The sequence below is a fragment of the Dermacentor variabilis genome, chromosome 2, assembly GCF_050947875.1.
Source record: "Dermacentor variabilis isolate Ectoservices chromosome 2, ASM5094787v1, whole genome shotgun sequence".
Taxonomy (NCBI): domain Eukaryota; kingdom Metazoa; phylum Arthropoda; class Arachnida; order Ixodida; family Ixodidae; genus Dermacentor; species Dermacentor variabilis.
Genome location: NC_134569.1, coordinates 13686272 through 13712362, shown reverse-complemented (window position 1 = coordinate 13712362; position 26091 = coordinate 13686272). Strand labels below are relative to the sequence as shown.

The following is a 26091-nucleotide window of genomic DNA, read 5'->3' as shown; positions in this document are numbered from 1 at the left end:
ATGGAAGTGCTCCTTGAATGTTGCCCATAATTCTCGCACATTCTCAGCAGAAAATTCTTCGAATGCTACATCTAAGTAATCCAGTATCGACTCGTCTCTTGCCTTTGAGTAGTCCTTTACGGTCTTATGTTTTATTGTGTTAGGTTGATTGCCTTTCAACAGAGCGAAGAATACCACCACTATCTTATGGTCAGATATGCTTTCGTATACTGTGGTTGAAATATCAGAAGTGCTATTGTTACTTAACACAAGGCCAAGGATAGCGCTAGCAGAACCGCGTGCTCTAGTTGGCTCCATGACGAGTTGTTTTAGGTTATGAGAAAATATGATATATCAAAGAACGACCGAGTCATGCAAGGATTCGATATTTCCATTACACTAGTCAATGCTAGGAACACTGAAGTCGCCGGCAAGAATTATGTTCTTGCCAAACGACGAAAGATGATCCTGCAGCCTGCGCAGGTACTCATTTTCAGAATTTGGTGGTCTGTATAATGCGCATAGTATGAATGTGTGGTCATGGCACGTTATCTCTAGAAAGACACCTACAAAATCTCTGTTATGATGGCTATGTGCGGATTGTATAACGTGTGTCTTCAGATACAAGTGTATCTTGAGATACAAGATACTGCTACCGCAACATCACCGTGAGGAACTATAAACGTTGGCTGAACTCCGCTTCTCAAGCTGATACTGCTGCTACTAAGCCACCTGATAAAACTAAAGGTAGCAACATTCTTTTATCTTTCGGCCAGCGTTGTTGCTGCTGTACACCTGTCTGGTAAACCGGAACTGCGTAAACGGTAATACGTTTACGGACAAGGAAAAAGTCCACAGCGGTATTTCCGCCGTCGTGCAGGGGCTTCTTATTGACGTTGTTGTAGCTAGATGGCCACTCTCTATAGCTGGTTGGCAAGCAGAGCAGCGACTCCCGCCAATTACAAAAGTGACAAGCAAAAGCTGCTGACAGCGCAGCGTGTATAGACTTTTCATGTTAAGCAGCTAAAGCAACCCCAATAGATTGTTTTGGAATGAACATATTATAGCTTGAGCAAGAAAGACAAAAATTTTGAGATACTAACAGACATTTTATTCAAATGCAACAAGGTTGGTCGGAGTTCATAGATTTACACGCAAACATTTTTGTGCATAAGGGATTGCTGTTATATATATATATATATATATATATATATATATATATATATATATATATATATATATATATATATATATATATATATATATATATATATAGGAAATTTGCCAATGTACCGAAGCACCTTAAGATACAAATGGAAAGTGTCGTATCGGATACAATAATTGCGGCAGTATCTTGTGTCTGTATCTCAAATGCTTGTTGCCCGAGTACCTTGTACCGTATAATGATACAATTGCAGAGTATCTTTGCCCAGCCCTGCGTCCAGCGAAGTTGTTCCAAAACCATCACTACAACTGCTGAGGGGGACATGCAATGCTTTAGTGTTGGTTGGGATGCTTGTTTTGAGCTTGTTCTTTATTGAAACGCACGCTGTTATGTACGTTGTATGCGTGATTCTAATGAATGTAGACACTGTTCGCTTCACTTTGATGAGTGCTTCTAGCCTCTGCATATCGAGAAAGATGAGCCATTGCTGATTATGATCATTTTTGTTCAAGGAAGGACACGAAAAATACCGATCGCCAACAGCTTCACTGTAATAAATAAGTTGCGGGTTACATGAGGCCGTTCATGAAATACTGAAATACGTTCATGAAATGTTGTTGACAACAGTGATTTGGGAGGCTATACAAGTGGTACAGTGTTGTTTTAGGAGCAATTATGAGACTAACTTGAGGTATGAGGATGATGATCAAAAGAAAGAGGAAATGCATCCGCCAGACGAACGAACGAGAGTGAGAGAGATTTATTTTGTGCATACAGCCGGCGAGCATGAAGGTGTCGATGGCGAGAGAAAGGTGCTGCTGCGATGGACATGCAACAGACTACTAGGGAGCAGTATGAGAGGACAGTGCATCGCGCTGCCGTCCGCAAATGATCCCCTCACCTCCTTTAAGATCAACACCGAGCCTGTCACGCCGGCTGTCGGAGAGATCAGTCAGCGACCGAAAGACAGACCAAGGTACATTAAGCTTTCTGTTGTAACTGCAGCCAATCTCGCTCAAGTAGGTTCAACGATTTTCTTTTCAGAGCCTTTCTGCGTTTCACATTTATTTGAATATGGGGAAATCGGAGCTTGCCCCGAACTAATAGAGCTTCCTCTTTCGTGTTCGCATCCGCCTAACTAAACAGTGCATGGATACCGGCAATACGAAGCATGCCGGGTAGACAAGGTCGTGCAAGTATGCAGCTTCCACTCATATGGCGCCGGATGCGGGAAGTGTAGCGGTCACGTGTTTCCTTTGTGACGCATTGCGTGGCGCGCCTACCACGGCCTTGTTTCTGTCAGCGTCAACTGCAGGCGCCACTACGCTGCGAGTCGGTGCTGCAATCGGCAAACTGTGTCGCAGCGGAATATATTGTTGATCCTAAAAGGCGCTACCCAAAGCAAAACGTACACACTGCGGCCAACGACACATGTGACGCATTTCCGGCGTATATTCGCACCAACTCGCCGTTCGGTTACCTAGCTGCGTAGTGATGATGAGGTGCGTTACGATTACTAGAAATATAATGGCGCAGCCACGTGGGACACATTCCAGACGCGGGACTGTTTGTACAGCTTCGGCATCTCACTGCATGAAAGCTTCGCGGTGAAATTACACCTGAAGTGCACCCCCCAAATGAACATCCGATAGAACAACCGATGGCATTAATTTTCTGCAGAAGCTGTTTCAGAGCTGATAACTGCATAGGCTGCGACTTCACAGAAGACGGCACATCGACAACGGCACATCAACGGCACAGGTTCTTCTTTTAGGAGGCACTTTACACTTTGCTCGTTTATATTCTTTTCGAAGAGAATACCTTCTTTAGTGAGTCAGGCTCACAGTACCGTGTACCGGGTATCTGGGTTTCTAGCCTTTCTCGTGGGCTAGAAACCACCGCCGCTCACTTGCGCACGCACACTCGAGAACGATGGTCACATCACTCCCGGTCCTGCTGTCTCTCTTGAACCTTGGTGAAGGCCTGTATTACCGTCGCATTGTCCGCACTAACGGTACTGATAATGCATCGTCGGACGAAGCTACAGTGGAAGAACATGTCGTGACCTATACTCAAGACATCTTGTTCGGCTTTGTACTGTCGATTGTGATTGTCATACTTATTGTGGTGTGTATCGTGTGTGTTCAGTTACATCGCTACCATTACAATCACAACATTAACGACGTCTTCGGAGCGATTCCGGCTGCTGGCGCACGTATGCGCAGCTACTTTCGCCCCCAAAATTCATCATCGACGCAGCAGCAGCAGCAGCAGCAGCAGCAGCAGCAGCAGCAGCAGCAGCAGCAGCAGCAGCAGCAGCAACAAGCATCGACGACGCAGCAACAACAACAAGCCGTCTGAAGAGAAATACTCACCGTCACGTCATGTCGATAAATAAATAAGCAAATAAATGAATGAAAAACTTTCATTATTACGTCTCATTATTTGTTGCGCACATGAGCATGCATGCATGCTTTAATTTGCGCCCACGACCCCCCTCCCTACTTACATGAACATCGATATTAATTGCACATGTTCGAATTAACAAAGTGTTCCTTGTGAATTATTATTTTTTTTTACTGTCTCCCATTTCTATGAAGTGACGCTAACAGGATGTTCCTTTATCGAAAGTTATGCGCCCAGGCGTTGCAATTTGAATAACAGGACACTCGCTTATTTTATTGTTGTGATTTATTTCTTCCATTTAGCACAGAGAAAGCTAGAGTGGGCATAGGTTCCGATTTGAATAACAGGACACTCGCTTATTTTATTGTTGTGATTTATTTTTTCCATTTAGCACAGAGAAAGCTAGAGTGGGCATAGGTTCCGATTTGAATAACAGGACACTCGCTTATTTTATTGTTGTGATTTATTTTTCTCTATTTCCACGAAGTGACGTTAACAGGATGTTCCGTTATCGAAAGTTAAGCGCCCAGGCACGGTGAGGTAACGGGAAGTTAGGGTGCAGTGTGTGCGTGCGATTTGAATAACAGGACACTCGCTTATTTTATTATTGTGATTTATTTTTCTCTATTTCCACGAAGTGACGTTAACGGGATGTTCCGTTATCGAAAGTTAAGCGCCCAGGCACGGCGATGTAACGGGAAGTTAGGGTGCAGTGTGTGCGTGCGATTTGAATAACAGGACACTCGCTTATTTTATTATTGTGATTTATTTTTCTCTATTTCCACGAAGTGACGTTAACAGGATGTTCCGTTATCGAAAGTTAAGCGCCCAGGCACGGTGAGGTAACGGGAAGTTAGGGTGCAGTGTGTGCGTGCGATTTGAATAACAGGACACTCGCTTATTTTATTATTGTGATTTATTTTTCTCTATTTCCACGAAGTGACGTTAACGGGATGTTCCGTTATCGAAAGTTAAGCGCCCAGGCACGGCGATGTAACGGGAAGTTAGGGTGCAGTGTGTGCGTGCGATTTGAATAACAGGACACTCGCTTATTTTATTATTGTGATTTATTTTTCTCTATTTCCACGAAGTGACGTTAACGGGATGTTCCGTTATCGAAAGTTAAGCGCCCAGGCACGGCGATGTAACGGGAAGTTAGGGTGCAGTGTGTGCGTGCGATTTGAATAACAGGACACTCGCTTATTTTATTATTGTGATTTATTTTTCTCTATTTCCACGAAGTGACGTTAACAGGATGTTCCGTTATCGAAAGTTAAGCGCCCAGGCACGGTGAGGTAACGGGAATTTAGGGTGCAGTGTGTGCGTGCGATTTGAATAACAGGACACTCGCTTATTTTATTATTGTGATTTATTTTTCTCTATTTCCACGAAGTGACGTTAACGGGATGTTCCGTTATCGAAAGTTAAGCGCCCAGGCACGGTGAGGTAACGGGAAGTTAGGGTGCAGTGTGTGCGTGCGATTTGAATAACAGGACACTCGCTTATTTTATTATTGTGATTTATTTTTCTCTATTTCCACGAAGTGACGTTAACAGGATGTTCCGTTATCGAAAGTTAAGCGCCCAGGCACGGTGAGGTAACGGGAAGTTAGGGTGCAGTGTGTGCGTGCGATTTGAATAACAGGACACTCGCTTATTTTATTATTGTGATTTATTTTTCTCTATTTCCACGAAGTGACGTTAACGGGATGTTCCGTTATCGAAAGTTAAGCGCCCAGGCACGGTGAGGTAACGGGAAGTTAGGGTGCAGTGTGTGTGTGCGATTTGAATAACAGGACACTCGCTTATTTTATTATTGTGATTTATTTTTCTCTATTTCCACGAAGTGACGTTAACGGGATGTTCCGTTATCGAAAGTTAAGCGCCCAGGCACGGTGAGGTAACGGGAAGTTAGGGTGCAGTGTGTGCGTGCGATTTGAATAACAGGACACTCGCTTATTTTATTATTGTGATTTATTTTTCTCTATTTCCACGAAGTGACGTTAACGGGATGTTCCGTTATCGAAAGTTAAGCGCCCAGGCACGGTGAGGTAACGGGAAGTTAGGGTGCAGTGTGTGCGTGCGATTTGAATAACAGGACACTTGCTTATTTTATTATTGTGATTTATTTTTCTCTATTTCCACGAAGTGACGTTAACGGGATGTTCCGTTATCGAAAGTTAAGCGCCCAGGCACGGTGAGGTAACGGGAAGTTAGGGTGCAGTGTGTGCGTGCGATTTGAATAACAGGACACTTGCTTATTTTATTGTTGTGATTTATTTTTTTCCATTTAGCACAGAGAAAGCTAGAGTGGGCAGGAAGGTGTGGGCATAGGTTCCGATTTGAATAACAGGACACTCGCTTATTTTATTATTGTGATTTATTTTTCTCTATTTCCACGAAGTGACGTTAACAGGATGTTCCGTTATCGAAAGTTAAGCGCCCAGGCGTTGGGGGGTTTGAATAACAGGACACTCGCTTATTTTATTGTTGTGATTTATTTTTTTCCATTTAGCACAGAGAAAGCTAGAGTGGGCAGGAAGGTGTGGGCATAGGTTCCGATTACTCGCTTATTTTATTATTGTGATTTATTTTTCTCTATTTCCACGAAGTGACGTTAACGGGATGTTCCGTTATCGAAAGTTAAGCGCCCAGGCGCGGAAGTTGGGATTTGAATAACAGGACGCTCGCTTCTTTTATTATTGTGATTTATTTTTTTATTTACCACAGAGAACACTAGAGCAGGACGTGGAGGACACAGTTCCGATTTGAATAACGGGACGTTCACTCATTTTATTATTATGAATTATTTTTTTCTATTTCCTGCAGTAACCTCATTGGACGAGGGGCCACAGGATGTTAAAGCGCCCCCTACTTCCATCGTTCACTATAAAACGAGCAGGGCCCACCCCCCAGAGATCAGACCTGCCTGCTCCATCGGCGAGAGCACATCACCATGGAGTCAGTTCTAAGTTCCTGATCGGACTTCAAGAAGCCGGAATGTCTGGCTCTACTGACGGAGAGAGTCTTCCGGTTCGGCGTTCGTTTCCAGAGACCTGCCTGCTCCATCGGCGAGAGCACATCACCATGGAGTCAGTTCTAAGTTCCTGCTCGGACTTCAAGAAGCCGGAATGTCTGGCTCTACTGACGGAGAGAGTCTTCCGGTTCGGCGTTCGGTTCCAGTTGAGCCACTATCCCGGGAAGGACCTGGTGGACATCGTCCGGACCAACGGTACAGTTGTTCCCGCAAATTGCAACACCTGTTCGGGGCCAGCCAAGCTTGACCTGGTGTCCGAAAGTGAGGCGCTCATCGAGGTGCTTGCTCGACATGGCCAGTGCTGCGTGGGGCGCTTGGAGGTCACCACCTGTATGCTTACAAGCGCATACCTCTGCACAAAGATGGAGAAGCGAAAGCCATTCAAGGTGAATCACTTGGAATTAGCGCACTGCAGCGATCCGTCCAATAATGCAGTGCGCTTTTTATGCTGCTTCTCCGAAGTCAACCGACTCGAGATCACGCAACCAGTGTGCTTTCCGGTGTCTCCTCGCAAGCACAGACGTCGTCGGCAACAGCAGAACAACAAGCAGAAACCCCATCCAGAGCTGGTCACTTTGAAGCGATCGCCCATCTCCACTGGTAACAATCACATTCGCCAGAGAACGGCACTATGCAACCTAATCAAGAGTGCAACTCACTTGGACTTGAGTGGACTGTATGCAATGTCTTCCGTCGGTATGTACGTGTCTACGGGGTCGGTGTTTTGCATCACCGCCCTCATGGTGCTGTTGCGAAACCCGGTCGCCACGTTGTAGATGCACATAGCGCGGCTCAGTTTGCTTATCCGCTCAAAGACCGCCGCCAGAAGCGGGTCGCTTCGCAGTGCGGACCACGGCTCCTCGGTCGCTTTGCGTTCGCTGCGAAACACAGTGTTCAGCGTGTGGTACACCCTCGCGTACCAGTTCGTGTCGGGCACGACGTCCTTGCGCACGATAGCCTTCTCCTCCATGAGCTCCAGCAGCGAGTCGGTGTCCATGGCTCGATATTTCTTCATCTGCTCCTCGTCTTCGGCCTCTTCCTCGTCGTCCGCCTCCCAATCGTGAGGGTTGCTGTACACGTAGAGTAGTTCGTCCAGCGAAACGTGCTCCACGTTCCTTGTGCGATGCATCGTCAGCACCGCGTCCATCTTGTACTCGTGCATTACCAACAGTAGGCGTTCCAAGTATCTCTGTACCGCATATGCGCACTTCATGGCGATCAGCGAGTACTCAAAAACTTCTTTCTCTTGCTTGGTTGAGGCCGCATTATCACCCCAACCAAGTTTGTTGGTACTCACGAGGCACTGACCGTGCGAGGGAATCACGATTTCCTCATCTTCTTCTTTTTTTTCTTCTTTGTTCTTCAGCTTGAGCTCATGTTCCGACGTGTTGGTCTGCGCTAGGGCAAAAGCGACGTGGATCTTGGATCGGTGTCGCCGCAGCAGATCGCGCGCGATGGCGACCAAGTTATCGTGAGCGCGAGTGTTTGTCTCGTCCACTGCGCACCGAGCGGCTCCCATGCCGAGCATCGCCACGTCGGAGAGCGTCTCGCTGCGAACGCCGGCGGATCGGCCGTGCGTGAACACGTACATGGGGTTATATTCGTACACCGATGCCGCCGCGGCAGAGGCAGAGAACAGGGGGTCGTACATACCGTTCTCCCACTGGAAACGCTCCAGCTCCAGGAGCCTTTCGTTTGTGCTCACCCGCTTCACGATGGCCGATGGAGGAGTGACTAACCACATAGGTAGTTCTTCCTGTTCTTCTTCTTCATCGTCGTCGTCTTCGTCCAACACGAACCTGCGCTCGCGGCGACGCGGCACCTCTTCGTTACGCGGCTCCTCGCACATCCGGCTGCCGTACATGTGCCAGACCCAGCCGTATATGCCGTTAGACACTGACTGTGCTATTCGAAGATCGTAGTTTTCGGTCAGCCATGCCTTCTTGCATTCGGCCCTCCGGTGCTTGTCAAAACATCGCCGGGCAATGTGCAAACGATGAATCCATAAGTCGTAGTTCGACCTGCCGTACACGTCCCCGGCCGTCGCCAAGTCCAGCCACTTGATTTCCGCCCCGGCAATGCCGTAAGCTCGGTTGGCGGTCAGTCTCGCGTCGTCGTCACCGCACACAGTCGGTCCGAAGACGGTCAAGTACGCGCAGGCCTCCGTGCGCGTCACGTCATCCCAGTATTCTGCAGTCAGCGGGAAGTACGACAGCGCCGGTCTCCCACAACAGTAATCGGTGCGGAAGACGGAGGGTGCGTCGGGCACGAGAGTTTGCTGAAAAGGCATTCGGTCTGGAGTCAGGAACGCCGCTAGCATAAAGTCCAGCGTGCATATCTCTTCCTCGTCGACTGTGACGTACCCGTAGCGCCCCATCGCATCGGATTTCACGTCGTAGTACACTGAAGACGCAGAAAATACGATGGTCATATTCGGAAGAGAATTGCTCTTGCGATGAGGGTGTATGAAGTTGTCGATGATTCGCTCGTCCACGCCCTTGAACGCTTCTTCCAAACAGAGCAAACCGGTGCGAGTCAGCACGTGTTCGTAACGGGTGAGCTCGGGCTTCATTTCTCCTTGCAGATACGAAATGTAGCTTGCCACCTCTTCTTCCGTGCATTCCATGCATTCCACCGCTGCCTCTATCAATCGCCGACGATAGGACGTCAGCGCGAGCAGAGTCTTCATTCGATCCGTTCTCGGAGGATCCATTGTTTGGCGGATGACGAAAAACAATATAGCGCCCTATATATATAAGGCAGGGTTTCCTCCTTCTCCACCCCCCCTCTTTAAAAGTGCCACCGCCCTCTTACTCGACACGTGCTAACCCGTCTTATGCATAAATACAGTGTCGAATATATTATTCTTATTATTATTTCTTTGCTTTTCCCTCCCTTGTCGGTCTGTTCTTACTGCAGTGAAGAGCGGAAAAGGCACGCCACTTCCCTTTTTATCGCGGTAGATACTAACCACACGCAAACAAAGGAAAAGGAAAGAGGGCAACAAAAGATGAAGAAGTGTCGTCGTGTTGCCCCCCCCCCCCTACCTACATCCACTTCCACTATATATATATATATCAGAATAACCATATGCAAAAGAGAGAGAAAGCGAAGTCAGTGTACTGTAAGGTTGAGAGAAGGAGAGCCAGGAGCAAAAGAAGAGGGGGGGAACAATAGCAACAGTATGCGACCAAAAGATTGATCTAACGGATGGAACGACGAGCAAGGAAGGGGGAGAGGAGGACGACGACGTATGTATATATAAAGGAGAGTGTCGAAAGAAATGAAGAAAAAAAATTTTTTTTACATGTGCGGGCGCGCGGTGCAGTGACGCGCAGTGTAGCTCAACTTGACACCTCGTTATTAATGACCCGTAAAAAAATAATGTAAGTTCGCTTTTTTTTTCTTCTTGGGGGGTTTGCTGCTTCTCTTTTTTTGTGGCGTATACAGTAACGGCAGCAAGTGCAATTTTTTTATTATTTTTCGACTACTGCAATAAGAGACTGTCTAAGGATGAGTGCCAGCAGTATGACGACGGCCATCGGCATACCCGACGTCGCTACGCTGCCGTCTCGATCAGTCTGTGCCTACCTGTCAAGTCATTCCGGGATAGAATCATGTTCTACCACGCTATATGCCATCGGCCTGCGGTTGTCGCCGTGCTTCTCCGGTAAGAGCGGGGAAAAGTCGCTGAAAATACGTCGCACGAGAGTCGTATTCTCGCATCAGTATCCGGACACAAAAGAAATTCAGGACGCGAGAACGCTGCTGGCCTATCTGTTGGTGAAGCACGGAGACTGTTGCCTAAATAGCGTCGAGCTATTGGAGAGGCATTTGGGGGACCCGTTTATGCTGGAAGCTTTGAGAGCGGCCGGTCGACCGTACTGCAACGTGTCAAAACTCAAGTTGATCGGGGCGTCCAGCGAGCTGGTGTTAGACTGTGTGGTTCGCTCGTTTCCGTACCTGACGACCGTGCGCATCGCCAGCCTCGGCGACGACATGGCGCCCGTCAAGGCAACCCCTGATTTTGCCAGAGTGGCTTCACGATGCACAGACATTGACGTATCAGGACTCGTGGTCGGGTATTCAGAGGCGCGCGTGATGATTCTGGACAATTGTAATCTCCGCACCTTGCGAGTTTCGTTATACGACGAGGCGGAGGCGAGCAGCGAGCATTGGATTTGGCTCATTGACCTCATGTCCACGTACTTGCCCATGCCGGATATGGGCACCTCAAATTTTTGCACGCGCAGGAGACCGCGACCGATGGAAGTTTTGCGGGTCAACGGATTGCTCAAGTACCGACCGTCGACCGTTTTCAAGCGGTTGGTCTCGGGGATCATCGACGACCGAGAATGGATGCCAAATTTTAAAGAGTTTGACATGTCTGAAGTGAGTGCGACATCAGATCACATTTCGTACATCATGGAAGTAACGCGGGCAGCTATCGTAAACAAGATGAAATCACTTCCCATAGTGCTCAAGTTACCATGTATCGCACCCGGTTTCTTGATGAGTGACGATAGCGTGAACGCAATCTGCCATACCGTCTTGGTAAAGCGAACCATCGCTTGGCGTCGGGGGCCGGCAGGAGACACAGAGGATGTCGTTAACTCCGTCTCTGTGCATGTCAAAACGAGCGGAATGTCAAGCATACAATGTAATCGAATGATGCTAGCCATGAATGCAGCCATGAAGCAGCGGTCGCCGCGCCGGTTGGAAAATCGAGTGTACTCAGTGACAATGGCCGGTGGGCTCAGTTACGCGCGTGGCATGTTCCCAGAACTGTTAATTCGACGCGAAACACTGCGCGGCCGCTATTTCTACCACGACGCGGCACACCAGTCCACGCAGTCGGTCACGCTCGTCGCCATGCCTAAGGTGTTGGCCAGGACCACGGCGGTGGCGGTGGACATGCGAGCAGATGGTAGTGCCACCTTCTTTTGTGATAACATCGACTGGGGCACTATCATTTTTTCCTGCACCGATCCCACCGCCGTGCAGCAGACGTTGGCGTGGTGCTCCACCGCCACTCCGCTGCTGACTCGCCTGACCATCACGTGCGACAAACACCCAGTCGCCGGATCGGCATTGCGACGCGGCTACCTGCTGGACTGGATGCTGCGGTTGCTGGTAAATAAGCGGCTGGTTCAATTTGAGTACGTGCACGTACTGAGCGAAGAACAAGCGAGACCTGGTGCTGGCCACCTTGCTCCGAGGGTCTATGACTCAGGCCATCGTGCGACTGGCCGCGCACGTTGATCGCAACAAAAAAGTCATGACTGGCCCAAATACTTTACGTAGATGCCCCGATCATGTGCGCCGACCGACGCCGCCGACAAGGACCGTGGACGCACCACCAAATGGTGTTAGTTCACGTTCATCGACACGATCCAAAGCTGGTCGGGCTGAACGACCCGAACGTGCACACTAGAATGGCGATTACCATCAGAGACGCCGAGTGTGATCGCATGTTCGATTTGACGATGACCAACATGGCGGCCCTCGGCGGCGTCAATAGACCGGGTGCCGTGTTGACACAGTGCGCGCGGCGCCATTTGGCGTGAGACTTTTTCGACGACTTCGTCGTGAGTTTTGGAGAGAAATACTGGAACACGCTAACCGGCGCCATCGACAACGGCCTCACTTCTTCGTGGAAGAGGCTCCGCTGCCCCTCTCCGCATCGTGTCCCGGTCATCAAAAAAAGCTGCACCGAGGAACCCACCGCTGCCACCGCCTCATCATCATCATCTACCTCGAGCAACCTCGCCTTGTTGTCGCAACTCGCAATGATGCATCAGCAGCCGCCCGCAATCGAAGCGGCGCCATCATCATCATCATCATCATCAACTCTGAGAAACCTCGCCTTGTTGCCGCAACTCACAACGGTGCATCAGCCGCCGCTTCACCGGCCGCCCGCAATCGAAGCAGCGCTACCGCCACCGTCATCGCCGAAACGAGAAGAAGACGACGAGTACGAAGAAGAAATACTGGGTCTACCGCCACTCGTGCTGGTACTGCCGCCGGAGGACGAAGGAGAAGAAGAGTAGTCTTCCCAAGTAATAAAAGAATTGAATGAATGAGTGAATAAAAATTTTTTTTTTCTTCAGAACGTTTTTTCTTTCCCATCCTAGTCTTCTTCTTCGTCTGCATACAAACAGACGCCGATGCGCATCGCTGCTAATATGTGCGCCGCAAGCACGCCCGCGCATTTAATATTCACGTCTCTTTCCACCCACCTGTCGTCGTGATCGCACTCGCCCGAGTCTCCTAGCCAATTGTGACAGTATATCGAGACGAATTTACATCGCTGACAGAAGCGACCCTTTCCGTGGGAGGTTGCGGCGTGAGTGCCGAGCGCCAGTAAAGAATCGGTGGCGTTTAGCGCCGAACATTCCATCTCGCCTATGCGCGCACTCCCGTCGTTCGCTCGACCCTCGGTGGGCTGTCGCGTGAAAGTGTTGTACACGTTCACTCGGTCGCGGAAATGAAACTTGTCTTCGGGCACGTTGCGCTGCTGAAAGAATCGAGTCGCGTGCACGGCCAGCTCGTTGATCGTGACGCGACCGTCGGTCAGTCGAAAGCGCTGCGACACGGCGGGTGGGCTCTCTAGCAGCTGGCCCATGGTGAGGCGAGACACGATGGTGTTTGGATGAACGAGAACGTCGGGCACGGTTCCGTCAGCCACGCCCCTGGGCATGCTACAATCGGGCAGCACCTTGCACACCACTCCTTTCTGACCGTGCGGCGTGGCAAACTTGTAGCCCAGCGTGGGCACCGCGCATTTGGTCACGCATATCGCGATGCGCCCACAACCGACTATCCAGTTGCACTTTTGAAACGCGTAACCCACGTTGCCGCGCTTACCCGCAAACACGGCCACGTACACGTCATCGTCGTCGTCGTCGTCGGACGACGCGCGGACCACCACACTCTAAAAACTAGGAAGGGTATCACAGGAGTGAAGCTGCCGGTTCACTCTTCAAAGCGTCGTTTTACTCTCGCAAAATGTCGAGGAGAGTGAAATGCATTGTTCACTCTGTCAGCAAGGAGAGAGTGAAATGTGCTTTTCACTCTCCCCTTCACAGAGAGAGAGTGAAAAGACTTGCGACAATAGAAAAGAGAGACTCTTGCGGCAATAGAAAACAAAACGTAGCGTAATCTTCTGCTTCAGCTGTAGGTGGCTGGCCCCGAACATGGCAATGTATCATTCATGCACGCTGAGCAAAGAACACATCGTTTTGCTTCTAAGAGACAGGCCGCCGCAGTTCAAAGGAACGCGTAGCGAGCGCTCTACTTTTTCACTCGGAGTGGCTCCACCGCGCGCGCGCGCGCGCTCAAGATCGCGGAACAACACAGCACCGGAGAAAGGTGAACCGTTCAGCGAGCAAAGGCCAGCCGAGGGAGATCGTGTTTCAGCCATCTCGCGTCGCCACGAAAACACGACAGTCGTTCGTCATGCCTTGGATATAACAACAAATCCTCCACGGTAAGTGAATTCTAACTTAGGTGCACATTCTCCGTATATGTCATGCTATCGCCAGGAAGTCGTCGCTGCGCTTAGCCGACGCGATTGACAAAGGACTAGGCGTACGCGCTGTCTCTCGATGTCAATCGAAAAAGCCAGTCGTCGCGATAACTGCATGTGATTTTATCACTTTGCCGTTGTCCGTAAGAGCTTTAAAAATCGCGAACGCTGCCAGAACTATGGTATGTTCAATAAGACGCCAGGCGAGAGGACGCTTAAAATGGTTAGTTCACCAGCCCCTGATTCCGAGCCTATGCGGAGCGTGATTAGCGTGCGTTTTGTGTGTTTGAATTTATTCAGTTTGGCAGTCTACTGTGTACGGAACGCTGTTGAACTAAGGAATCACATAACAAAAGGCATCATTTTGCTGGCAGCATGCTTTTTTTTTTATAAATAAACCGCGCGCTTGACGGTGTCTCGCGCAGGGGGAATCTGCGACCACTGAAGTTACGTGCAGCACCAGTGCTAGTTAGAAACTTTGCCGCAGGCATTCAGCTGCATGCTGCAAGAGGTCAGTTGGGCGCGTTATCTTGAACTTACTGAAAACGCATGAGGAATCCATGTTTTATGCTGAAAAAAGTATAAACCCCATATACGCGATCTTGCGCGCGGCAGCTACAAGCGACGCGACGGAGATGGCTGTCGCGTTCGCTCGTCGCCTACAAGTCGTACTGTACTCCGTGCGAGCGACGATTTTGAGCGACGCCTCCCCGGTGTTGCCGGCATGAGGGCTGCAGTCACGCGTGACGCGTGCTTTAGTAATTTACGTTGATGGATTTTACTATAAAAAGTAGCATAAAATATTTCCGGAGGTCTTGCAGTACGTCCTTATCCTTGCACGTATAAAAATTGAATCATTTGCTCGTTCCGCGCGACAATCGGTAGTATTTGAGCGATGTATGTACAGGCTCGTCCACTCTTAGGGTGAACACGGCTCACCGTGGCCGCGCTCCGCGGGGCGCCAGTGCGTCCGGCGCGGCGGCGCATCGAAGCTGAGCGGCGCAGGCGCACACGGACCCAGGGGAGGTGCTTCACGTCGTCTGCTACAGCGCTGGAGCGCGCCGCATCTTGCTTTGCTGTAAACTTCGCTAGACCCAGGTGACTGAGTGACCGAGGCGACATTGCGGGAAGGCGTACTTCACTAACTGGAGCATTTTCCAGCTGGTTCCGTCTACAGCTTGTGAACAGCCTGCTTAATCAATATACATAAACAGAAGCAAGCTTCTCACCACATAAGTCACTTAGCATGTTTTTCATATGTGATAAGGATAAAAATAGTCATTTTTTCGAGCTCTTTATTAGGCTGGGGCCCTCTTATTTTACTCTCACAGCACTTGGTGTAGTGCATACCGAGAAACCGCTCTTGGTTGGAGTCATCATGCGATGAGCCTAGCGCGCCGTTTCGCGCATGTCTTGATGCTAGAACGAATGTGCTTAGTTGACTTAAGAAAACGACCGAAACCCGCTATAAATATCGCAGAAAGTCATAGAGCGATTGTTCAATCACGCATCATCATGTTTGCCATGGATTTTACCATTAAGGAGGGCAATACTATTACTTCGACAACAACAACTAAGAAGTGAAATCCGCTGCTTCGCACTCTCTTATTGACGCGTTAATGTCGCTGGTAGGAGAGCATGGAGCGCTTTACGCGATGTAGGAAAGTGCTCTCCCCGGCATAGCAACTGATTTGGCGGCGATTTTACTCACCCTTTTCATCTTTCTGCATCCTTTAAAAAAAAGACTAAATTCATTTTTACTGTCACAGCATGTGTAAAATCACCGAAGCGGTGCCGGTCCTCTGACGGCTACCTGATGCGAGATGTCGCATCAGGTAGCCGTTTGAGGAATCGTCGGTCAATTATTTGATTACATTGATTAGGTGAACTAAAACATATGGCGCCGACGTTTTTCTTTTCTCCTTGAAATCAATGCACGCCGCATGCGAATGCTGTTTCCGTCCGTTTCGAATAGGTAATTAAAGTGGAAAATCTATAATCTACATGTCTGTTTTCTAGTTTAAATTACGTCTTGCCGGGTAATTAAGTCGTTATTCGCTTCTATTTCATTTCAGTACTTCCTCAGAATGGGCCATATGCATATTCTCACTAGCATATAATAATTTGCTAATTGTGCGGTATACGTCCCGAAGCGACACATGGCGTTACGCAATAGAGGTGGGCATCGGATAAATTTGGAGATTAGGAGGAATTTTATTTGGGGGGGGGGGGGTAGGCGGGGGTGGGCTGGGCTGAGTGGGTAAAACCCAAATATGAATACGCCACAGGAACCCTTGCCGCGGACAAGCGATGCTGTTGCCGTCGTGGGCAAGTGGCTGGTCCGTGTGTTGGACGAAGGCGGCCACGACATTTAAACCGACGGTCATGAGGCCGGCATGGTGTCGTCTGCCCACAGCATGCCGGTGGTCAGCAAACGGACTCGCCGTTTGTAAACGCTAAGCCCGGCCCAAGCCAGATTGCTGTGCTAAGGCCAGTCTACTCTTTAACTGACCATGGGCGTCAGCCCTATCAACCGCTGAGCCCCCCCCCCCCCCTTTTATTTTGCGTAGGTCATGCTACCCCATCCTAGCTTAATATGATGATGCGGTGCAGCCAACGACTACTCAACTGGGTGACTGGCCACTCAGGAGTTACAGATTCTGGGATGACTCGCCAAATCGAAAGACACCAGAGGTGTTTCCATTAAACGCATTTCCGTCGACTTGCATGATGAATTGCATTTTGTTCGGTTGCTGGTTGCCATGGCACTTCGGCGATAAAAACGCTGTAAAAGTGCATGATAATTTCATTTCCCCGGTGCGCTTTGGAAACTAGCCATGTCGTGGGTACTGGAAAGAGAACGACGACGCATTGTAGATCTGTGCCTACAAAACTATTCTAAACGCGTTATATCGGAGATGACAAAAAGGCCACTGAAAACTGTAAATAGAATGGTCCAGGTTTACAAGAAGGATGGAAGAAGAAAAGCCCGGCAAAGAGTGACCATTGTTGCGGCGGCTGCTGCAAACCTGACCTCCACCGTTCGAGAAATTAAGTACAGCCTCAGGCTGGGTGACGTCCCTGACACGACTATCAAGCGTCGCCTCTAGGCCCCAGCCTAATTAAGAACGCGAAAAAAAAATGACCGTATTTTTACCCTCATCACTTACAAAAAACATGCTAAGTGATTTAGGTGGTGAGATGCTTGCTTCTGTTTATGTATATTGATTAAGCAGGCTGTTCACAAGCTGTAGACGGAACCAGCTGGAAAATGCTCCATTTAGTGAAGTACGCCTTCTCGCAATGTCGCCTCGGTCACTCAGTCACCTGGGTCTAGCGAAGTTTACAGCAAAGCAAGATGCGGCGCGCTCCAGCGCTGTAGCAGACGACGCGAAGCACCTCCCCTGGGTCCGTGTGCGCCTGCGCCGCTCAGCTTAGATGCGCCGCCGCGCCGGACGCACTGGCGCCCCGCGGAGCGCGGCCACGGTGAGCCGTGTTCACCCTAAAAGTGGACGAGCCTGTACATCCAGTTCCGGCTTCGCGCTATTGGCTAGTCGCTCATAGCACTTCTGGGCGACGAGCGACGATTTCTAGATTTCCAGAACCGAGCCATCTGTTCAAGCGACGGCCCGTTTTGTCGCTCGAAGCCGTCGCTCGTCGCCGTCGCGCACTAAATCGCTCTCACAGTGTTTATCCCTAAGACTGAACTGTTTTTGCTCATGTTGAAATGGTGTGATTATAGGTCTGGTTTTGTCTCCTGTTGCGGTTTTCGTGCACGGTGCGAAACTGAAAGGATGCTTATGTCTACGAACTCGGTGAATTGTCGAGCAGCTAGTTACGCATCGGCATCGAATATAACCTCTGCTGTGTGGAATTACAATTGCAGGGGCGCTTTGCATACGCTTATTGTTTTGGACATGCCTGTGCATTTGCTAATATGAGTTGGCGTGTCAGAGTTATGTCATATGAACAGCTAAATCAGCCTTCCTCTGGGGGTTACAAGCGTAATGTGTGCATTTTGCTATAGCATGGCAGATCAAGATGTGTTTATCGCTTGAATATTTTTAGTAGAGAAATAAAATATCAAAATAAAATGTTGCTTTAATTCCGTGTTACCAGTCTGTCGTACACAAAACAATAGGTTGGTGTAATAAACTAATAACTGCGGTTTAACTGCAACTTTTACATGCCTACAAGAATCTAAAATGCTAGATTTCAAACTGCAGCAGTAGTAGGGTCTGTCAAAAATGAACTCCACTGCGCACCTCATGCATGAAAATAAGTTCATGCCTTTTAGTAAGCTTAGATGCAGGCCGCAGTGAACTTGTTAGTATTGAAATGTGGGTAAGCTTGCCATAACAAGCCTTGTTGCCCTTTTTTATAGGCACATCCATATATCCATTGAGCTGAAGGACAATATTTTCATCCCTACTGAGCATCATGTTTGCAGCTATAATCCTGAAATTATGGCTTCAGCAGTGGCACAACCAGGGATGGTGCGGGGGGGGGGGGGCACACTGGGCACGTGCTTAGGATGTGTCACAAGTGGTGTTTGCGATACACCAGACTCATGACAGACCTATGACGTCTGAAAATGACGAATATTCTATTCATTAGCAGGAGTATTCTAACATTCATGAAAAACAAGGATGAACTGTGGTTTATTTGTTTTTTTGCTTAAATCTAAAAATTGAAGTTAGTTTAGCAGTTGACTGTTGCAGTCATTTGGATGTTTTGCATGCATTTCACTAGGAAGACTAAGAGCTAAGACTTTTTTATTGCCATGGCGTTGACTGTCTTGATGTTGTTTTGCACCATGCCCTTGTGTTGACTTTTGCATACGATATTTTTCAGGCACCCGCTTTATATAACGCAAGAAGGCAGCTGCAAGGACACGAGGATGTGAAAGAGCCAGTGCAGCGCGACTTCACGTAGTGCAGAGGAGCCAATGGCAAAAAATCAAAATACATTGGCATGTTATTTGGACAAGAAAACTAGTATGTGGGTATATTGGGTGTACCATTTGACCAAATGTCAACAAAATCAAGATACAGTATGTTACACGAAGATGAAAATTCTCACGTGCTCGAGGCAGTCATCTTAACATGGTATATTTATGTAATGTCTCTGATTGGAAAGTCAAATCAAGTATGCTCTCTGGAGACAAACACATAGCAGCAAGTGTCATTGAAAAGTTAAAAATGTGTTTTAAGAAAGCTGATTAGTTCTGAGAAGTGACTGCTTTTTGTCTTGCCTCTCAACAGATATATCCATGTGATAAAAAAATAGTGGTACAATGAAATTGCATATTTGCTTAGCGACATGATACATACTTGCAATGAGCACGGTGCCTGTGTTTACTATAAAAAGCAACAGCCCATGCTTGGTTAGGTTAGGCCCACTACAACATGCAGGCATGGGTGATTGGCGCTTTCTTTATTTCTGTGTCGTGAGGTTTATTGACGTGCGTATAGGTGCAATGGCACGCAGTATGGCTAGTACAAAAAGGGGGGGGGGCAGATATATGTAGCTCACTGTACACGACACAGGGCAAAGGAAATCTGTGTTCAGCAACTATGTTAAATGCCATGTACGTAAATTTTACAACGCTACTCGTTCGAAGCGCGCACAGGTGCATATTGAAGAAAAGTTTCCAGGGTAGATAATTTAGTTCGTAATTTACACTAATTTTGCTCTAACCACGAGACATAATAATTTGAATATACTGCACGGAAAAACCTAGAGCGAATTAAATTGTGTGTCAGCTTCATGTGTATACATATAGTCTTTCCTATGCATTAGTTTTTTTGCGTAATGCATTAACAGTTGAGAGCCTATCTTATGATGTGTACTCTGTTTACATTACAGTTGTTTATTAGTTTACTCGTTTGTTTTGCGACTGATGAAATGCCGGCATATATATATTTTCCACATTTGACATAACCCTGTATGTTTTGCAGGGACAACCCAGGACGTGCATTTCTCAGCACCCAGTCAACTGCCAAAAGTGACTCAAACACAGGCCACCAGTAAGTGGACATCAGTTGCAATTTCACATTATGCAGTTGGCGGCTGCCTTGTACGGAGGCTTTTTTTTTAATGAGATGGTGATGTCGTTCTAATGTACATTTTGACCACAAAGGTGCGATCATGTCTCACAGAGGCATATATGGTTGCTATTCTCTGCGAGGGACGTGTTCTCGTGTTCGTGAAGCATTTGTGTTTGGCAGTATTGTCGCCCAATGAGTCGGATATAAACACTAACTCGCCACTGCCGGCAAGTAGTTGCGAGAAACGCATTATGACACTGTAAAGTTATTTCATTAATTGGAAGGAAAGTTTTGCAGCAGGAAAAAAGGTTGCTATTCCAGGTAAACATGTCTTTTTCTCACAAGTTATTTAGCCGAACTGTGGATGCATGAAATTCGTGACTTATGAATAGATTTTAATTTATTCTTTAGTAATACTTCTAAAAGAGACTAGAAATAGCATGTGACTACCTCTGCAATCAGCAGACCATACATTTACAGTCATAAGTGGCAGTTCCATGCAGTCTCGCACTTTATATTACCTTTCCTTTCAGCAACATTGGAACTGGTGGCTGCGTTTTCAGAAGGAGAAGTGCACTTGACACTATATGTATGTGTGAATTCGGTTTTCTTTGTATGTGTCGGCTCACTGACAAACAGTGCAAAAATCTGTTGTACAATGAGTCTGACGACGCCTTCTGCTGCTAGAAATGCGGCACTTCGTATTTTATAGTACTGCATGACATTTAAATCAAAGCTACCACATAAAATGATCAAGAAAACTAACCGCTGTTATAGCTGTTTTCCTCAAAGAACGCTTGTCCTTTATGGGCTGTGTTAATCTGAGCTCTCCACCGATGTTTCCGTAGTATTATCCCTTAGTGAGTGAGAGATTGGGGGCAATTAATCGTGTTAGTGTTTAAGTGGTGTCCTAATTATGTGCATTTGTTCCAACAAAGTTGTCTAGATTACTTTATTGTGTAGTGTAAAGCTTATGAAACCATCAGCAACTACTGAGTTGCTAACACGCATATGGATTTGTCACTATACAGGTGAAACTCGGCTGTACCACTGCAGTGCTGCGGAAATTGCCTTCACCAGCGGCTTTGCAACAGCTGTTTCGCAGCATGTCGGTATGTGTTAATTTATAATTATGTTGGGATGGGCTAGTATTATGGACCACTGCTACTCTGTATTGTGACAGATCCATATGATAAGGGATGTAATGGGCACAGCGAAAACCTTTGAATTTTTTACTATGGTACATAAACAGGCTCTCCTTTTCGTCACTGGAGCAGGAGAGAAGGGCATGCAGGCACTCCTGAATGTACATATATTTCAAAACATGACACACACACACGCACACACACACACAAACTAAAGGCAGGGACGTTCCATCTTTCATCTTGAATTGAATTGTGCAGCGCAAGAATACAACACAGACCACAGAGAAGCACACATGTTAACAGGTTTGATACACACGTTAGTTCAACAGATTTGATACTTCAAGTGTGCTATTTTACACAAGGGGGAAGGGAAAGGGGAGAAAATCTGAAAAAAAAGTGGAGTGGAAAAAAAGGGAATCATGCCAAAAAGCATGAGAAGCATCGCGCAGCCAGGATCACCAGCAGGACAACCTTACGTATAGTTTGTTTCAATCAACTCAGATCACATGCAGCCATTACTGCAATCAAGTTGTTTCCTTATGTCATGAGGGAATGATGTGGGCCCAAAAAACTGTTTAGAGCTGAAGGATTATGTTCCATTCTAGCCTCATTGCCTGCTTTTTTATCATATTGTTATCAGCTGCTTATGTTAGGGACAAAAAGTAAGAGTACGAACTGTTTCCCGATTCGCCATTCCACACAACATGTCTTTGTGACTATATGTACATGCAGATGATCCATAGTTGAAAAATATTCAGTACAGTAGAATCTCATTACAAGATGCACTTGGTTGTAAGAGACATCTGAAAATGGTTTGGTTGGTTTTCCGATGTTTGCCACGTTAACAATACTGTATACAAGAGACACCTTTGTTACTAAGGATGACTTTTTAAGTATTCACTACTTCGAAGGCACACAACCCAGACACATTCACTTTGTGCACCTTGTGTGCTCCGAAGGGCGTAAAGATCACGCAATCCTTACACAAGTCAATCGCGCATGTCTCTTTTAGCATGAACCAGAAAATGAGGGCAACGAGGACAGTGCAGGGCAGAAAGTGTCGGCAGTTGAAGCTGACGAGCGTCTAAGAGCACCTCAAAGGTACTGTGAGCAACAAGGCTTGCAAAGTGAAGTGTTCAAATTCCAGAAGTTGGGAAGGAAGCTAACACAATCTACAGTCACTAAAAAGCTGTGAATGTCTTCTTTAAAGGGCCTCTAAACCACCGAGGTTGAAATTTAGTTGCGGTGTTGCAGTTCTACACAATAAGGCAATGAACAGGTAGCCACGAGAATTTTTCGAAACGGTGCAGTAATAGTGGAGCTACGTGTGTTTGATTATCGAAAAGTAGTCCCCACTCATTTTACTCTTTCATCTGGTACACGCCATATGGACAGTGTCGTCTTTTCCTTGCTTAGTACACCTCCAAATGTTACAGGACAGGCCAACACCAACGAGCTCTGTTGCTGCCGCGCTGGCCCGTCATCCTGCGAGGAGTGGCGCTAATACAACGGAACTGTATGGTGACTCGTGTTGAAGAGCCTCATAGGGAGACCCTTCTGTTGGCGTTTCTGTTCTTTGCCCCCATTGGCTGCCCACAATGGCATCGCGCGCAACGCGACGAGGAAGAAGGAGTGTGTGTATTTGCTTGCAGGCCTTGCCGGCAGTCGTACACTTTCGTTCGACCAATCGACAGCACTGGAAACTGGTGACATCATCAGAGACAGCCTGGTGACGTCAGGACAAACTGGGGGGTGCAGGATAGGTCCAGAGAGGCGCACGGGGTCATTTTCTTCATATTGTGGTGCTCCGGCAGTGCTACGCACTCTGGCATTTGGCTTCGTCGATCGTGACGGCATTCTGATTTCGATACGCGTGTTTACTTGAAATGTTCAAAAAATGTCGAGAAGTGGTTTAGGGGCCCTTTAAGCCACCCTGAGCATTTATTCCTTCAGATATATCAAAACATACTTTAGTGATGATGCATAATAAAGTGATCTAGTCTGGCTCCTCAGTGTCTTAAAATTTTTGGTTTCGAGAGACATGTTTCCCGTGCCTCTTGAATATCTTCTGATGAGGCTTTACTGTAATATACACAAACAATTGTGTAACTCCTCCTGCAAGTATTATTCATTAAGCCCGGTCACTTATGTGCAAAGCTTGTGGTTAAGTCTTGATGTCCGTACTTTTTAGAGCTATGTTTATTAATTCATGCTGTTCTTATTGGTTCTTCGATGCAGGAGACAATGCCTACGAAATTATTGGCCCTGATCATGAGAGCCCTCAAGGGGCAAACAACATCTCTGTTGCAGAAGTGAGCCCGATACCACTTGGAAGTTACCATGACAGATGACACGGCAGCAATAGATACAGAGACTGCCATGTCTACTGCAGCTGCAACAGTGTACGAGGCAAGCAGCAGTGCGTCAGCATCAGCAGCAGTGTCAGAAGGAACCACACCAGGCCTGGTAGAGCAACATGTGTGCTATCACTGACTTTTTTTGTAGTGGATACAACTCATTTGCTCAACATACAAAAGCTTTTCACCATGACTGTGAGCCAGTGTTATTGTGCAGCAAGTGCAAGACTAAGTTAGGTGTTATAACACAGTACAAGCATCACTTTAATATATGCAAATGCAAACATATTACAGTTGTTGCCTCCCCAGCCAGCCCACATAGTGACAACAATGTGGAACACATGGTGGGACACACCTCTCTCCCATTACAAGATAGTAGAGACTGTCAGTGTTGTTGCTAGATTGACTGGTCTTTGTAGGCAACTAGAAGGACAACACAGGTGTCATAAGATTGTTGTTGATGTTGTTGAAAAGGTAAAAAAGAAGTTTGATGCAGCTGAAGTGCCAACTGATATTGAGCAAATCAAAAGCAACCACCTGAGAAAGCAACACTATCGAAATTTGGGTATCTATGTGCTGCCAACTCTGGTAAGAATGGCATAGGACGGAAGTGTGATGAAAATCACACAGACGCTGCTGTTGCATCACTGGCCACAGTGAGCAGCGACTTGTAGGGCAAGAGAGTCAACTGAAACTAACATTATGATAGTGTCATGCTCCCATGTGACCACTTTTCAAGTTATTTTGCAAGATACAGCTCAACCTCCAGAAACGAGACTGCAACTTGTCTGTAAGAAAGCTTTCGCAAAAAATTATTCATAACACTATTAACATAGCAGTATCTTTTTTTTTTGTGTCGGTTCGAGGTTCCCGGCTGTCCATTAATGCAAAAATTGAGGAAAAAAAGAACATGTGTCGTACTTACACCTTTTTAACAAGTACGAGGGGGACAGAACTTTTCTAGTCATGCATCTTCATCATACTATCAAGTTTTTAAATGCCTTTTATAATTATTATTACCAGTTATATCTGAGTGCATTGTATGCATGTAGCAGGTGTAAAATCAGGTCAGTTGGATCAGATGCCTTATCTGCAAGCGAGCCCTATATTCAAGAAATTTGAATTAAAATAGTTACGTTAGAGACGCAGTCTTTCAGCACTTTATTGCCTGTGGTTTAAGCATTGCTCAATACTTTTGTGGGTGGCAATTTCAACCGGCACAGCACTGCGCTTTGCCACAGTCACATTTGTCTTCAAAGCGGTGTTTACCATTTGTGTTGATCTGTTTGTGTATACATAGAGCAAGTTCTTAATTTATATTTTTCTGCATTCTTGTGCTTGCACTAAGCTTGTATAAGGCAGTTACAAAATGTGTGTCACTATAACGAACTGTTCTGTTGATAATCTTGCAAATAATCGTGTTCAGATGGCCGCACTTCTATGCGGGTGCACCGCTAGCTTTGTGTATGTTCTCATGTTTGTATAAAGCTTATATAAGCTAGTTGGAAAATGTATGTCACTAAGCATTGTGATATTCTTTAAAGAACTGCTTGGTTGGTTTTACACTTGTGAATTAGTATTGAGGCGGTGGTATTCCCATGTATGCCCACTGCTAGCTTTCTGTGTCCTCACGTATTTGTATTAAGTTTCTACAAGGGAGTTACAGCATGTACGTCACTAAGCGCTGTGATATTTTTTAAAAAACTGCTTTGTTGGTTTTACACCTGTGAGTAATAGTACTCGGGTGGCACTAGTCATGTGTAGGTACACAGGGACCATTTCTATACATTATGCTCATGTAAAGCAGCTACAAAGTGGTATGTCACTAATTACTGTGATATTTGTTGAATTGCTGTGATGGTTTTACACATGTGAATAATAGTGGTCAGGACACAGTACTTGCGGTGTATAGTTGAATTTATACACTGCCAGGACATGGGCTGTATACGTACCAAAAGAAATGTATGTCATTATATTGTTGTGATTATTACTGTTTGGATTTTATTAAACTGTAATAAAATTGTTTCTTGTATCTATTGAGGTATGGCAATTTGTCATGCAACCAAACTGAGGACCTGAACTTGTGCACACAAATAAACAGCTAATTTAAGAGTATACTGCTCATATTCTGCTAAACCAGTTTAACAAATCTTGTACTACAATGCTGGAAAAATGACAGAGCTGACTCGGATGTACAGAAAAAGTTCTGCACTGGCTGAAGGACTGCCCCACACTGGAGTTCGTAATGTTGCGTTTATTGGAGTAGAACAGAAAGTGCACTTTTATTAAAAATGCGACAGTCGGTGCAGAAACATAAGGCAGACGAGCGGATGTGGCACATTTTTTTCAGGGCCCTCCATGCCTACTACTGCATTTCTAGTCTTCCTGTGCTCTGCGTATAAGCCCCTGTTCAGCCAAGGTTTTT

General features: G+C 46.9%; 2 protein-coding genes across 8 annotated transcripts in view; one reads left to right on the top strand and one right to left on the bottom strand.

The window, feature by feature from the left end:
* LOC142571380 (uncharacterized) overlaps positions 1-26091 on the bottom strand; it is a 160532-nt gene that overhangs the window by 107630 nt on the left and 26811 nt on the right. The window lies entirely within an intron of this gene.
* LOC142571378 (uncharacterized) lies at positions 12965-25698 on the top strand. 7 transcript variants are annotated; one of them, XM_075679672.1, is made up of 6 exons: positions 13988-14075; positions 18969-19111; positions 20075-20143; positions 20698-20753; positions 21196-21276; positions 23548-25698. In XM_075679672.1, the coding sequence occupies exons 2-6, from the start codon at positions 19063-19065 to the stop codon at positions 23623-23625; spliced, it is 333 nt and encodes a 110-aa protein (XP_075535787.1). In that variant the 5' UTR covers positions 13988-14075; positions 18969-19062; the 3' UTR covers positions 23626-25698. The 7 variants fall into 7 exon arrangements, 4 of the variants coding, with proteins under 4 accessions (XP_075535784.1, XP_075535787.1, XP_075535785.1 ...); XM_075679670.1 differs by having other exon boundaries at positions 18969-19115; XM_075679669.1 differs by lacking the exon at positions 18969-19111 and having other exon boundaries at positions 12965-14075.